Below are 15,365 nucleotides of genomic sequence, written 5' to 3' on the forward strand. Positions count from 1 at the left end.
CTCTACTCCAGTCTGGCTGCCTCCTGCCTACAACAGCCTCCAAATGTCATTCCAGGACCCCAAGGCAGGGAGTCCCTTGGGAATTGGGGAGCATACTCCATATTTTAAAATACCTCCCAGGGGACCTTGAGCCCAGCTGATGAGGAGTGTGTCTGAGCCTCAGCTGATGCTCAAGGATGTGAGGGTGACCCTGGGGAGAATGCGGGGTCAGCTGGAAGGAGAGGCAGAAGGAAAGGCCCGCCTCTGCCTCAGGGCAAAGTACAGAGACCGGGAAGAAAGGCCCCTCCATGTGCTGGGCCATCGTCACCAGGAACCCCCATAGGCCTCATATGAGTGTGTGTGTGCTGTGTGCTCAGTCGTGTCCGACTCTGCAATCCCACGGACTGTAGCCCACCAGGCTCCCCTGTCCATGGAATTCTGCAGGCAAGAATACTGGAGTGGGTTGTGATTTCCTTTTCCACCTCATCTGAGAGTAGTTACAAAATTAAACAAAGGAAAACACAGCCTTGCATTGTGTCTTCCCCTTTAAGAACCCTATAAGGTGTTGGGGTGTTATCAGGAGCCAATACTCCCCACTCTCCCCCAAAACCCTAGTGTGGGAAGGGGATTTTGTGTGGGCACTCGAAGGTGTGTGTGTATGTGGTGGGGTGGTTGGTTCTGTCACAGGCACCTCCCTTCCTGGCCCCTTTCCTGCTGTAGTGAATTTGAGCCTAATAGTTGGTGAAATGAATTTCTCATAGTGAAAATGAGGAGACGGGAACATGATTTGGAATGCAATTACCTTGCCTCCTGTGTGGCTCACACAGCTCAACAACTGCCGTCTTCTAAATTTCTTTTTATGATTCTTGTGGCAGTCTGCTGGAATCCACACTGAGGGCCGTTAAGCAAAGGAAGGGAAGAAAAGATCAGGGCTGGGCCTGCCCGGGGTCACTTCTGGTGTGTGTGGGGTCCCCCCACCACCCCATGGAATTTCAAGAGCTGTGCTTCACAAGGGCTTAGCTCGCTGTCACGGTTATAAACTCTGCTCCTTCTCTGAGCCTCTGAAATAAGGATATTCTAATAAAAACACCCACTCTGCTGCACGCAATGAGGTGCTTACATGCAGTGTTTCATTTGGCTCTCAGATGGACCAAAGAGCTGGGCATTATTGTCCCATTTTCCAGAAGAACCTCTGGGTGGTAACATATGCACAGAAAGGGGACAAACAATCTGGTTTCAGCCAGATTGAAACAAGAAGGAATGACCCAGGCAGGGTCCCTGCATGGCCAGCCCCAGAGAACCCTGCCCACCTCCATCTGCTGAGTGAGAGAGAAAGACACGTGTGTCTTATCTGGATCACTCTTTGAAGATACAGCACTTTGGGGTCTCTGATACAGCAGCTTAGCTGCCTGTACTTTGACTAATAGAACTATTCATTGTTTTTTTACCAGAAAAGATTTAATGATATGAGAAAAAGCTTATAGGTTATAGCTCAGGGGGAAAAAATCAGTATATGAAAAGAGGATTCTTAAGAAAAAAGATTCTTAGGGCAGTGAAACTACTCTATATGATACTGTTATGGTGAATACATGTCATTATACATTTGTCTAACTAAACCCTGCTGCTAGAATGTACCAAACCAAGAGTGAACCCTAAGGGAATCCATGGGATTTGTGTGATAAAGATGTGTCAGTGTGGACTGTAATGCATGTGCCATTTTGGTGGAGGTGCTGATGGTGGGGTGGCTGTGTGTGTGTGTGTGTGTGTAGGGGCAGGGAGTATGTGGGAAATTTCTGTAACTTTTATTCAGTTTTGCTGTGAACCTAAAACTGCTATGGGCTTCCCTTGTGGCTCAGCTGGTAAAGAATCTGCCTGCAATGTGGGAGACCTGGGTTCGATCCCTGGGTTGGGAAGATCCGCTGGAGAAGGGAAAGATCCCAGTCCAGTATTCTGGCCTGGAGAATTCCATGGACTGTGCACAAAGAGTTGGACACACTGAGCGACTTTCACTTTCACTTCACTAAAACTGCTATAAAAAATAAAATATTTGTTTTTAAAACCCCAGCTACATAGGTATACATCAAATGTGGGAGCTGCTGCTGCTAAGTCGCTTCAGTCATGTCCAACTCTGTGCGACCCCACAGACGGCAGCCCACCAGGCTCCGCCATCCCTGGGATTCTCCAGGCAAGAACACTGGAGTGGGCTGCCATTTCCTTCTCCAATGCATGAAAGTGAAAAGTGAAAGTGAAGTCGCTCAGTCATGTCCAACTTTTCGCGACCCCATGGACTGCAGCCTACCAGACTCCTCCATCCATGGGATTTTCCAGGCAAGAGTGCTGGAGTGGGTTGCCATTGCCTTCTCCAAAATGTGGGAGACCCACATGTTTTTTCTGGGGTTTGGCCTCGGCCTTCTCACAGCTCACTGAGATGCACACGTTTATCGAAGGCAATGCTGGGACTTGGAGCTTTGTGTTCCAGGGAATAACTCTCTATGTAAGATGCTCACGTAGGTTCCGTAAGGTTCAGCTGGCCCTGAGGACCTCAGCGTCCCTCCAACCAATGAGTGAGCAAGAATCCAGGGATCACAAGAAAATCAAGCCTGTTACTATGTAAGCGAGCATCACATGACACATGGTTTATCACAGAGTGACAGTTTATGACAGCTGGAGGCATTTCTGCACATGTTTTTGAAATTAAGCTTAGCATCCTGTGCAATGGTAAGCATGCCCCACCTTTTTTGAATTCAACATGGCTCCTAAAGCTATTTATAAGAAATACATGCTTCAAGTTATAAGGGCTGATTTTGAGGGTCTGTGGATATCTCCTGAAATCTGAGTTTAGTTATGGATAATGAAAGGATGTGACTCTCTTGAAACTTTGTTCATTAGATTCATGAGGTGTTGTGTCTGAGAAGAGTAAGAGCGTTAATTGTGTTTATAATGAAATTCATTAGAGCATAAATAAAACGCATTAATATTTTATTCATTACGATGAAGGGCTGCAGGGCAGGCCAGTGCCATGCTGGGGACAGGGAGTTTGAGCTATTGCTCCATTTCAGCAGCTTCCCTGCTCCTTTGTTCAGATACACAGTGGCCCAGGGGCACTCACACAGGCACGCGTGTGCTACACGTCTACACCAAGGCCCCTCGTGCAGCAGGAGGAAGGATAGTGTCCACGTGACGCATCCTTTCTGGAAGCAAACCCATGTCAGGCGTAATCTAATGGAACCTCCATTCCTTGGATGTAACAATAGAAACAGACCCCAAGTGGTCTGACGTTCTGTGGGAGACAGGAGGCCCAGGTCCTACTGAGAGATGCCCTGTGTAGCTGGGAGCCTTCTCAGTAGGGTCTGTGCCCTCTGCCTGGGCTCCCCTTCCTTCAGGAGAGAAGGGGTCCTGGGAAGGGGCTGCTCTTGAAGCTCAACAAAGCACCTTCCAGCCTCCCTTATGGGGGAAGGAGGAGGAGGGGGTGAAGACCCTGCTCCCACCCCCCATCCTGCGGAGATCCCTGTGGACTTCCTGTGTGTGTCATCCCAACCCCGATGCACATTTTTGTCACCTCTCTGTATTTACTTGGGCTCCTCTGGTGGCTCAGTCAGTAAAGAATCCGCCTGCAATGTGGGAGACCTGGGTTCGATACCTGGGTTGGGAAGATCCCATGGAGGAGGGCATGGCAACCCACTCCAGTATTCTTGCCTGGAGAATCCCCATGGACTTTAGCCTGCCAGGCTCCTCTGTCCATGGGGTTGCAAAGAGTTGGACATGACTTATCGACTAAGCAGAGCACAGCATATCTTAAAGTGGGCTTCCCTGGTGGCTTCCTGGTAAACACATTTATTTGAAAAAGAAAACATATGTCAAAATCATAAATGGGAACCAACCTCATTTGCCATAAATAGAGATCAACTTTTTAAATAAATGCTTCGCTTGAATATCCGAGCTGCCAAGAGGACAAGTGAAACTAACCATCCTAATGCAGTCTCCTTTCCCCTGTTTCCTTGTTGGAAGGCTTGGATGCTAGTTAAACCATCATTAGGCAGTCTCAGCATTTGCTTGAAAACCTCTTCTCTTGTGATCCTCCTTGTTACGTTCGTTATTTGTTTTCATTGCGTCTGGGACCAGTCCGTTCTCTCTGTGAATAAAACCATCGAGAAAACTGTGTACGTTTCAAAGCATACAGGGCACAGAGAATGCTGGCTGGGCTGAGGTGTGTTAATTCATCAACGGGGGAAAAAAAAAAACCCTTTGTCAATATTTGCAGAGAAGAGAAATCTCCACAAAGTACAAAGGCCACATTATGGAAATGGAATGTTTTGTGCGGAGAGAAGTTTTAGAATCAGAGAAGGTCAGTGCAGAGGCTCAGAGGACGAAGTACTTGTACATAAGAACATGGCAAAGACCAGTCTACTGACTGAGAAATAAAATGAGACTTTGTAACCTAGCCCTCCCATGGCCCCAGAGTCCCATGTGAGGAAACAACAGGCATTTCCCAGGGATGGTTTTGTGGAAAATTCTAGATGTTTATGCCAGAAGGAGCTTGGGGAGAACCACCACTATGAATCACCACAGTGTCCTGTGTTCTGAAATGGATGGGCTGCTTTGTTCCTCTTCAGTCAAAAAGCATTTAAGGGAGGGTGGCTGAACCAATAGCTTCTATTTTTTAAAATGGAGTTTAAAAATATTTATTTGTTTGCTTGTTTGGCTGTGCTGGGTCTTAGTTGTTACACATGGGATTTTTAGTTGAGGCATGCAAACTCTTAGTAGCAGCTTGTGGAACCTAGTTCCCTGACCAGGGATCAAACCTGGGTCCCCTGCGTTGGGAGCATGGAGTCTGAGCCGCTGGACCACCAGGGAAGTCCCGATAGCTTCTTCAATTTTGGACAAGCTGTGTTCAGATCCTAGCTTACCATTTGCTGTGTGACTTTGGGCTTGTCATTTAACCTCTCTGAGCCTCAGTCGCCTCAGCTGTGAAACGAGGTGGAAACATCAGTACCTCCCTCATGTGGTTGTTGCGAGGACTAGATCAGTTAACCTGTCAGTAGGGTACTGACAGGGCTTCCCTGGTGGCTCAGACAGTAAAGCATCTGTCTGCAGTGCGGGAGACCCGGGTTCGATCCCTAGGTTGGGAAGATCCCCTAGAGAAGGCAATGGCAGCCCACTCCAGTACTCTTGCCTGGAAAATCCCATGGACAGAGGAGCCTGGTAGGCTGTTGTCCATGGGGTCGCAAAGAGTTGGACACAACTGAGCGGCTTCAATTTTCTTTCAGGGTACTGACACGGGCTTCCCAGGTGGCACTAGTGATAAAGAATCCACCTTCCAATGCAGGAGATAACAAGGATGCGGGTTCAATCCTTGCATCAGGAAGATCCCTTGGAGAAGGAAATAGCACCCCATTCCAGTATCCTTGCCTGGAATAAATTCCATAGACAGAGGAGCCTGGTGGGCTCTGGTCCACAGGGTCTCATAGAGTTGCATGTGACTGACTGCACACACACAGGGTACTGACAACAGAACTGGCCTTAGAGAGTTCTCCATTGATGTTGTTGTTCAGTCTCTCAGTCATGTCTGACTCTTTGCAGCCCCATGAACTGCAGGATGCCAGGCTTCCCTGTCCTTCACTATCTCTGCAAGTTTGCTCAAACTCATGTCCGTTGTCAATGATGCCATCAACCATCTCATCCTCTGTCTCCCCCTTCTCCTGTACGCAATCTTTCCCAGCATCAGGGGCTTTTCCGATGAGTCTGGTCTTCACATCAGGTGGCTGTTGGTGTTAGTGATCATTATTGCACATGAACCATCGGCAGGCTCCTATCTGGCCGTCAGGAGACACTAGCCTTTTCCCAGCCATGCTCGTGAATGTCTTGTGTGATCAGCCAAATGACACATTTTCTCTTTGTTTTCTCTTTGGTAACCAGAGCGGTGATTTTGCAAGCAATTGTGCATCCTCAAGAAGGAGGGCATGAGAGACGGGGGTGACCATGTGCTGATACATGGCATAGCACAGGGACTAGGAATTCGCACTTTGCCATCAGACACATTGTGGTTTGAACTTGGTCACTGCTACTCACCAGGGTGATCCTGGAGAAGTTATCTACCCTTATCTGTAAAGGAAAGTCGGTAAATGCTCCTGAGTCAGAGGGCTTCTCAGAGACTCAACAGGACAATGATGAAAATAAAGTTCTTGGCACATGGTAAGGCTTGAGTAAGTGAGTTTAGTGATGATAATTCAGTCAAAAGCAGCCCATGGCTGAGGGATTTGCCTCCTGATTATTGGCCCTGTAATCCGTCATCCCACCAAATGGCAGACTCAGACCAACCACAGGGTCAGTGTTTTACTCCGGTCCTGACTTTGGGTGACATGTTGCCATTTTCCCACCCCAACCACTTCCGGTCACCCCTCAGCCTGCTGACAGGGTTCCAGAGCCCTGGAGAGCCAGTCCCAGTGGCCGGGTGTCAGGAGCGGGTCTTGGGTGGAGATGGGAGCTGTAAGCAGAAGACTGGACCACCTCCCCCCTGCCGCTGGAATCCCCACCCCTGTTTCCATGCCGTGTTGGGGTGGGCAGGGGGCCCGAGCTGCAGTTGCAGCCTTCCCTCTGTTAGGAGAGGAGTGAGTTACCCGAACCGCGGAGCTGGAGAGAAGGCACTGAGCACGCTCGGCACGTCCTCTCCCCTTTGAGAGCAGCCTGTCCCCGGAAGAATACTTTCCACCCACACTGCACCCCACTTCCCAGCCGTTTAGAGAGGCAGGCCCCTGATGGGAGTGGTGGTGGGGGGAGGCCTGCGGAGGCCCAGACCTGCCCTGTGACGGGATGCAAGTTCATGCTGCAGGGGCCTCTCAGGTACCCTGTACATGGTCCCTGATCTCCTGCCCCATGGCTCCTGTAGAGATGAGCTGCTCTACATGGAATATTACTCAGACGGGAAAAGAAAATCAGAAAATTATTACAGAATAGACTGTTCCGCCTTTGGGGCTGAGACTGTGTCTGTTTTGTTCACTTACCCCCTGGGCCTAATGTAATAGGTATCCAAGAAACCTATATTGAATAAATAACAGAAAATTAAGTAGTTGGTCTGTGAATATACCACCTGTACAAAGATGTTTGTTGCAGCATTATTTATCAATGTAATAGTGGAAAATGATTTTTTATAGTCTGGTGAGAAGTCTGTGGTATTGAATATGATGAAATGAATGCTATTATTAGAATCAAGATGAGGACTATAAAACACCATTAGAAACTGTTATGGAATATAAAGAAAAAGGGTATAAATGAAATCTAATACTACTGTGATTCAATTCAGTTCAGTCACTCAGTCGTGTCCTACTCTTTGTGACCCCATGAACCGCAGCACGCCAGGCCTCCCTGTGCATCACCAACTCCCGGAGTCTACCCAAATCCATGTCCATCGAGTCGGTGATGCCATCCAACCATCTCATCCTCTGTCATCCCCTTCTCCTCCTGCCCTCAATCTTTCCCAGCATCCGGTCTTTTCCAGTGAGTCAACTCTTCACATGAGGTAGCCAAAGTATTGGAGTTTCAGCTTCAACATCAGTCCTTCCAATGAACACCCAGGAATGAACTCGTTTAGGATGGACTGGTTGAATCTCCTTGCAGTCCAAGGGACTCTCAAGAGTCTCCTCCAACACCACAGTTCAAAAGCATCAATTCTTCGGTGCTCAGCTTTCTTCACTGTCCAACTCTCACATCCATACATGACCACTGGAAAAACCATAGCCTTGACTAGATGGACCTTTGTTGGCAAAGTAATGTCTCTGCTTTTTAATATGCTGTCTAGGTTAGTCATAATTTTCCTTCCAAAGAGTAAGTGTCTTTTAATTTCATGGCTGCAATCACCATCTGCAGGGATTTTGGAGCCCCCAAAAATAAAGTCAGCCACTGTTTCCACTGTTTCCCCATCTATTTGCCATGAAGTGATGGGACCGGATGCCATGATCTTAGTTTCCTGAATGTTGAGCTTTAAGCCAACTTTTTCACTCTCCTCTTCCACTTTCATCAAGAGGCTCTGTAGTTCTTCTTTGCTTTCTGCCATAAGGGTGGTATCATCTGCATATCTGAGGTTATTGATATTTCTCCCGGCAGTCTTGATTCCAGCTTGTGCTTCCTCCAGCCCAGCATTTCTCATGATGTACTCTGCATATAAGTTAAATAAGCAGGGTGACAATATACAGCCTTGACGTACTCCTTTTCCTATTTGGAACCAGTCTGTTGTTCCATGTCCAGTTCTAACTGTTGCTTCCTGACCTGCATACAGGTTTCTTAAGAGGCAGGTCAGGTGGTCTGGTATTCCCATCTCTTTAAGAATTTTCCACACTTTATTGTGATCCACACAGTCAAAGGCTTTGGCATAGTCAATAAAGCAGAAATAGATGTTTTTCTGGAACTCTCTTGCTTTTTCGATGATCCAGTGGATATTGGCAATTTGATCTCTGGTTCCTCTGCCTTTTCTAAAACCAGCTTGAACATCTGGAAGTTCACGGTTCACGTATTGCTGAAGCCTGGCTTGGAGAACTTTAAGCATTATTTTACTAGCGTGTGAGATGAGTGCAATTGTGCGGTAGTTTGAGCATTCTTTGGCATTGCCTTTCTTTGGGATTGGAATGAAAACGGACCTTTTCGAGTCCTGTGGCCACTGCTGAGTTTTCCAAATTTGCTGGCATATTGAGTGCAGCACTTTCACAGCGTCATCTTTCAGGAGTTGAAATAGCTCAACTGGAATTCCATCACCTCCACTAGCTTTGTTCGTAGTGATACTTCCTAAGGTCCACTTGACTTCACATTCCAGGATGTCTGGCTCTAGGTGAGTGATCACACCATCGTGATGATCTGGGTCATGAAGATCTTTTTTGTACAGTTCTTCTGTATATTCTTGTGACCTCTTCTTAATATCTTCTGCTTCTGTTAGGTCCCTACGATTTCTGTCCTTTATTGAGCCCATCTTTGCACGAAATATTCCCTTGGTATCTCTAATTTTCTTGAAGAGATCTCTAGTCTTTCCCATTCTGTTGTTTTCCTCTATTTCTTTGCACTGATCGCTAAGGAAGGTTTTCTTATCTCTCCTTGCTATTCTTTGGAACTCTGCATTCAAATGGGTATATCTTTCCTTTTCTCCTTTGCTTTTTGCTTCCTGTCTTTTCACAGCTATTTGTAAGGCCTCCTCAGATAGCCATTTTGCTTTTTTGCATTTCTTTTTCTTGGAGATGGTCTTGATTCCTGTCTTCTGTACAATGTCACGAACCTCCATCCATAGTTCATCAGGCACTCTGTCTATCAGATCTAGTCCCTTAAATCTATTTCTCACTTCCACTGTGTAGTCATAAGGGATTTGATTTAGGTCATACCTGAATGGTCTAGTGGTTTTCTCCACTTTCTTCAATTTCAGTCTGCATTTGGCAATAAGGAGTTCGTGATCCGAACCACAGTCAGCTCCCGGTCTTGTTTTTGCAGACTGTATAGAGCTTCTCCATCTTTGGCTGCAAAGAATATAATCAATCTGATTTCAGTGTTGACCATCTGGTGATGTACATGTGTAGAGTTTTCTCTTGTGTTGTTGGAAGAGGGTGTTTGCTATGACCAATGTGTTCTCTTGGCAAAACTCGATTAGCCTTTGCCCTGCTTCATTCTGTACTCCAAGGCCAAATTTGCCTGTTACTCCAGGTGTTTCTTGAATTCCTACTTTTGCATTCCAGTCCCCTATAATGAAAAGGACGTCGTTTGGGGGTGTTAGTTCTAAAAGGTCTTATAGGTCTTCATAGAACCATTCAACTTCAGCTTCTTCAGCATTACTGGTCAGGGCATAGACTTGGATTACTGTGATATTGAGTGGTTTGCCTTGGAAACGAACAGAGATCATTCTGTTGTTTTTGAGATTGCATCCAAATACTGCATTTTGGACTCTTTTGTTGACCATGATGGCTACTCCATTTCTTCTAAGGGGTTCTTGCCCACAGTAGTAGATATAATGGTCATCTGAGTTAAATTCACCCATTCTCATTTCCACTGTGTAGTCATAAGGGATTTGATTTAGGTCATACCTGAATGATCTAGTGGTTTTCTCCACTTTCTTCAATTTCAGTCTGAATTTGGCAATAAGGAGTTCATGATCCAAGCCACAGTCAGCTCCCGGTCTTGATTTTGCCGACTGTATAGAGCTTCTCCATCTTTGGCTTCAAAGAATATAATCAATCTGATTTTGGTGTCGACCATCTGGTGATGTCCATGTGTAGAGTTTTCTCTTGTGTTGTTGGAATATTTGTGTTGTTTAATACTGTGATTAAAACAATAGAAACATGGACATTTTTATGGATTAGGATTGGAAGGCATGTTTAGAAATAAAGCTATTATTGTGTAAAATCAGTGGGCTTAGGAGCGATGAAAAAACACTTTTGATAAAGTTTTACAGTGTTTTCTAGAATATTTTCTAAAAATCTTTTTAAAAAATCCTGGCAGTACTTTCTAAACAGATGAGCCAGTTGTTTGCTGTTTTCCAGGGTCTGTTTGGTGAGCTGTGAAAGGTCCCATTGGATGGGGGGGCTTCTGAAAATTTCCATCTCTGCACGTCCTGGTGCAGAGCAGTTAGGATCTGACAAAGTTATTCTTGGCAAACGTGATATGTCTGAGTTCTTGGCTCAAAGAGCCTCCAGCAACCGAGGTGCTAGAATCTGTGCTGGTAAAACCTGGTCCAGAGCAGGGATCTAACAGAGGGCTTTTCAGGCTTTTATTTCCAAGTCTGTTCCTTCTCCTCTTCCTTTTCTCTCTTTTCGATTTTGGTAAACAACCCAGAGGTGTATCCTGCACTCTTCCAGGTCCATGTGGTTGGAACACGGGGAAGGATGGCTTCTCCTGACTCCTCCCCTACCCTACTCTGTCCCAGCCCAGCCCAGACATGTGCCCTTCCTCCACCCCAGCCACGGGGCTGCCCTCATCTGCCCCTCCCACCCTGACACCCACCTGTGGTCTCCCAGAGGACCCCAGCCCTCTGCTCCTGCTCTCACACCTCCTCCCGGTGGGCCACAGCTCAATTCTGTGGGACCTGCTGGTGTCTTGCCCAAGCACTTGGGGAAACTTACTTCTGTAACTGCAGCTTCGCACTATCCTGGGCTTCATTTGCAGCAACCACACCCTGGGACACCAAAATAGGTCTCTGAGGAGGTCCAGGTGGGGCTGGCCTGGGCGCTGCCCCATACAGCCAGCGCCAGGGCACAGAGGGCCCCAGCGTCACCAGGTTGGGCAGAAGCCAAGCGGGGCCACTGGGAGCAGTTCCACCATGGCTCCTGGTGGGCCCTTCCCTCTCCCCAAATTTCTGGGCCTTCCACTTAGGTGAGTTAGAGTAGACTCCTGCAGGTCAGCTTTGGGGGCTGACAGACGCCTGGCATCACAGGACAAGCAAAGACTTTCATTTCCCTTTTATTTCCCAGTGCCGCCGTTTACTTGGGCAAGTTTGTATGTGTGATTTTTTTTTTTTTTGGCTGCATAGCATGTGGAACTTCCCCAACCAGGGATCAAACCCACAACCCCTACATCGGAAGCATGGAGTTTTGACTGCTGGACCACCAGAGAAGTCTACCTAGGCGAGTTTAATAACTGCTGGCATCTGTTCAGGGCTAGTTGGGTGTATGCTAACAGTTTTGTGTGCTCCATTCTCTGCAGTCTTCTCCACAGCTCTGCACTCTTCAGAGATGAGGCCCAGAAAGGACAAGCTACTGGCCCAGGGACACCCAGCTTGCAGTTGGTGAAGCCAGGATCCAAACACAGATGGGTTTTCCTCCCAAGCCGCTGACTTCATCCTTACTCTGCCTTCCCTCTTGTCCCACTCAGCCAGTTTCCCTCACAAAGCAGCAGAAAAACTACAGACCATGGTTCCTTCTCCAAAAATCTGAGCTACAAAAATTCTGGCCTCTGAAAGTTGTTTTTTTCTTTTTTAAACATACTTCTAGCTCCAAAACATATCTAGTGGCAAAACCTGACCTGAGCTGCCACGTAGCAAAACCTGACCTGAGCTGACAGTAAGAATTGTCTCCCTTTACTGTCAATCTTCATGTGTTTTACTGAGGAAATCGTAATGAGTTGGATTGTGGGTCTGCCCTGGAATCTTCTGGAGGTACAAGATGGTGCATAGAATATACACTATGGTGTTTGTCTAGAATCCAGAAAATTCTGAAGTACGTCTTGTCCCAAGGGATTCAGATAAAAGCCATGGCTCTATATTTAACTGCCCACTAACCTCACAGGGCCCGGTGCTCACCCATCCCCTGCAGGAACTCGACAGATGTAGGCAATTTGATCATAAAGGTCAAAAGTTGATATGTACATGCTCTTTGACTCAGCAATTCCTCTTCTAGGAATTTCTTCTAAGGATTTAGGAATAAGGATATTCATCCCAGCAAAAATCTAGGGACAGCCTAAACATCCCAAACTAGAGAAACAGTTAAAATAAGAGCTGGTACATTCATACAGGGGAACGTGATGTAACCATTAAAAACCACTTCTTGCCTTATAAATTTAGTACTGTGGAAAAATACTCACTAAGTGGCCAGGGCGTGGGGAACCCAAATTTACAAAATGGTCCGTACTATATGGTCCCATTTTTGTGAAAGGGGGAGATAAAATGACAAGAAAGAACAGTGTCAGTACATTTCCACTCCTGGAAGAACCATTGTCTGCTTTGCATCTCTCTCCTAGACAAAGGGCAGCCCCGGGCTGTCAGAGCACTGAGCTGGCTGAACTGGCTTTTGATTTGTGATACTGAAGGACACTGTCTGTCCATCCTTATGTCACTAGGACCCTTCCTGTCCTCATCCCTGCTCTCCTGGAGTGAGGGGCCCGGGCACAGGTGGCCAAAGCCCCAAAACAGATTTTAGTTGGGCAGTTTCTGCAACCCGATGTGGGGTCATTCAGGGATTCTTTTCACCCATTCCTTCAACAAACGTCTTTTCTTTGCGGAGCACCGCGCTTGATGCCAAGGGCGCGGAAATGAACAAGACGAGAGGCTGTGGCTGCGTCTATTCATCTCTGTCTGCCATGTTTAGCATGGGACCTGCCACCTCCTAGGTGGGGCTGGCCAGACGAGTGATGGATGAACGGGGTCCCTGTCATGGTCTAAGGAGGGAAAGAGATGAAGAAATAAGCTTGAGAAAGTGTTGTTGGTGGCATGTCCCGGGGCGGGGGGCTTGGGGCACGGGAGGGGAGATTTATTCTGGGGGCAGGGGGAGGGGACGCCTGGTGCTAACTCAGCCTTTATTGGTTTCACAAGCACTCTCTCTGGAAGGATGATCTCATCACACCAAACTGCGCGGTTAACTCCAGCGCAAAGAACAAGCTTATTCAGTGCCTGGGAGCAAATAGGGTGAATGAATGCCTGTGAGTGGCTGGGACAAAGGGGTCCTCCTGTACATCCCTAGTAAAGGCTGGTGACAAAAAAAAGACAATTTAGGCTCTTGCCCACTGAACCCAGCTGGGTCTCTTCTCCTTTGCTCTATCAAGTCAAGAGGACAGTGGGGAGGGGCGGAATCCTGGGGAATTCACAGGTGGAACCAATTTACTTTTCAGAATATTTTCCCTGCCCTAAAAATTCCTTGCAGTCTGTTTATCCTTCCCTCCCCCAAACCCCTGACAACCAGTGATCTTTGTGCCATCTCCATAGTTTTGCCTGTTCCAGAATATCGTCCAATTGGAAGGCATCCCTGGTGGTCCAGGGGCTAGGACTCACCCTCCCAATCCAGGGAGTTCGATTCCTGGTCATGGAACTAGATCCGCAACTATGAGTTCAAATACTGCAACTGAAAAAAGGTATCCTGCATGCCACAATGAAGACTGAAGATCCTGGTATAGGATCTTTTCACATGGGCTTCCTTCGCTTAGTAATATTATGCATTTAATGTTCCTCTGTGTCTTTTCATGGTTTGATGGCTTGTGTCTTTTTAGTACTGAATAGTATTCCATTGTCTGAATGTACCACAGTTTATGAATTCCTCCACCTGCTGAAGGACATCTTGGTTGCTTCCAGGTTTTGGCAATTATGAACAAAGCCTCCATAAATACCAGCGTGCACGTTTTTGTGTGGACGTAAGTTTCCAACTCCTTTGGGTAAATCCTGATGGAGTAACTTGGTTCATGGCCATTCTGCTTCCTGGTTCGTGAGCCAGCAGGAAGGACCTGGAGAGGAGACGCACAGTCAAGGACAGGACCAGAGGTGACGTGGATCTGGGCACTGACCGACGACGGGGATTTTAAAAGGTTTGTAAATCAAAGATAATATCTTCATTGCCTGCTTCATAGAATTGTGGGGGGTGGGCGTGTCAAATAAAATAACGGCTGCAAGAATGCCCAGTTAAATGTAAAGTGTGAACCTGTGAGGTTTGAGATTTTATATTTGTGCAGTACTCATTTTGCCACTGTATGGAGGCACTTGATAAATATTATCTGCTTAACTTTATTTTCATTTCAACCAGTTTTTAAACTTTGTTGAATTTTTTATTGAAGTGTGGTGGATTTACAGTGTTGTGCCAATCCCTGCTATATAGCAAAGTGACTCAGTTATACACATATACTTAATTTAAAAAAATATGCTTATTAAAATTAGTCCCTTAACAAGTAGTTCCAGAGTGCCTGCTCTGTGCTGGAAACCAGGTTCTGGGGTTTCAGTGATGAACTGAAGGATTCACTCACCTAGATCTGACTTTCCATTGAGAGCCCCTTGCCCCCTTCAAGTGACAATCCACGTGGCGGTGCAGATGTAGGCTAGGTGCTCTGAGGACACAGGCACTGTGGTATCTGGCCTTCGTGGCGCAATGAGTAGCGGACACATGCAGGGGGGAGGTGGGCAAGGGAAGCCCCATGTCAGCCTGGAGGCTTCCTGCATTGCCCTCTCAGACCTGAAATGTTTCCTCCTGACCTTTTGGAGGTAGTCAAAGAGACTGCTGTCTATCCACCAACCAGAAAATACAGCCACCTGCAGGTTCCTGATCACCATGAGATCATTTCAGTTCTTTAAATGGGGTTTGTGGGTTCCCTTCCCTTAAAAACAATTCTAACTAATGGCATTGAATGCTCTGGATATTATTCCAGGCACCATTCTAAATGGTTTACATGCGATAACGCATGTAAAATTCTCACAACTCCATGAGGGTAGGTCCTGTATTATTCTCTTCATATTCAGTTTTTCAGATGAGAATGCTGAGGTAGAGAAAGGTGAAATAGCTTGTCAAAGGTCCCAGCAGATAATCTGTAGGGTTAGGATATGAACCCAGGCAGACTGAACTCAACATTCATTCTCCTAACCTCTAGGCTTTGGCATCTTTGATGATACGACAGTGTATAGGATATAGTCCACGTACAGGAGGGGTTCAGGCCTAACTGAGGGAGACAGG

At 46.8% G+C, this 15,365-nt stretch overlaps 2 protein-coding genes and 1 long non-coding RNA gene across 6 annotated transcripts in view; 2 read left to right on the forward strand and 1 right to left on the reverse strand.

The window, feature by feature from the left end:
* Positions 1 to 11,886, forward strand: part of TXNRD1 (thioredoxin reductase 1) — a 144,039-nt gene extending 132,153 nt beyond the window's left edge. For 3 of the 4 annotated variants that reach the window (XM_081595626.1, XM_081595630.1, XM_081595634.1), the window contains one exon: positions 11,647 to 11,886. In XM_081595626.1, coding sequence (XP_081451752.1) covers positions 11,647 to 11,679 — 33 coding nt within the window. In that variant the 3' untranslated portion in view covers positions 11,680 to 11,886. Of the gene's footprint in view, positions 1 to 5,895; positions 6,172 to 11,646 lie in introns of those variants that run through there. The other variant, XM_081595629.1, reaches the window with a different exon arrangement.
* On the reverse strand, positions 11,388 to 15,359 carry LOC145547042 (uncharacterized). The gene is made up of 3 exons (XR_014083486.1): positions 14,665 to 15,359; positions 13,706 to 14,151; positions 11,388 to 13,095 (listed from the first exon to the last, which is right to left on the reverse strand). It is a non-coding gene; the product is annotated as an uncharacterized LOC145547042 (long non-coding RNA).
* Positions 14,003 to 15,365, forward strand: part of CHST11 (carbohydrate sulfotransferase 11) — a 340,772-nt gene continuing 339,409 nt past the window's right edge. The window contains exon 1 of the mRNA XM_081595642.1: positions 14,003 to 14,232. The gene's annotated coding sequence lies outside the window, so the exon portion shown is untranslated. The remainder of the gene's footprint in view (positions 14,233 to 15,365) is intronic.

Source organism: Giraffa tippelskirchi, chromosome 4, assembly GCF_054371585.1.
Source record: "Giraffa tippelskirchi isolate mGirTip1 chromosome 4, T2T-mGirTip1v1.2.pri, whole genome shotgun sequence".
Lineage (NCBI taxonomy): Eukaryota > Metazoa > Chordata > Mammalia > Artiodactyla > Giraffidae > Giraffa > Giraffa tippelskirchi.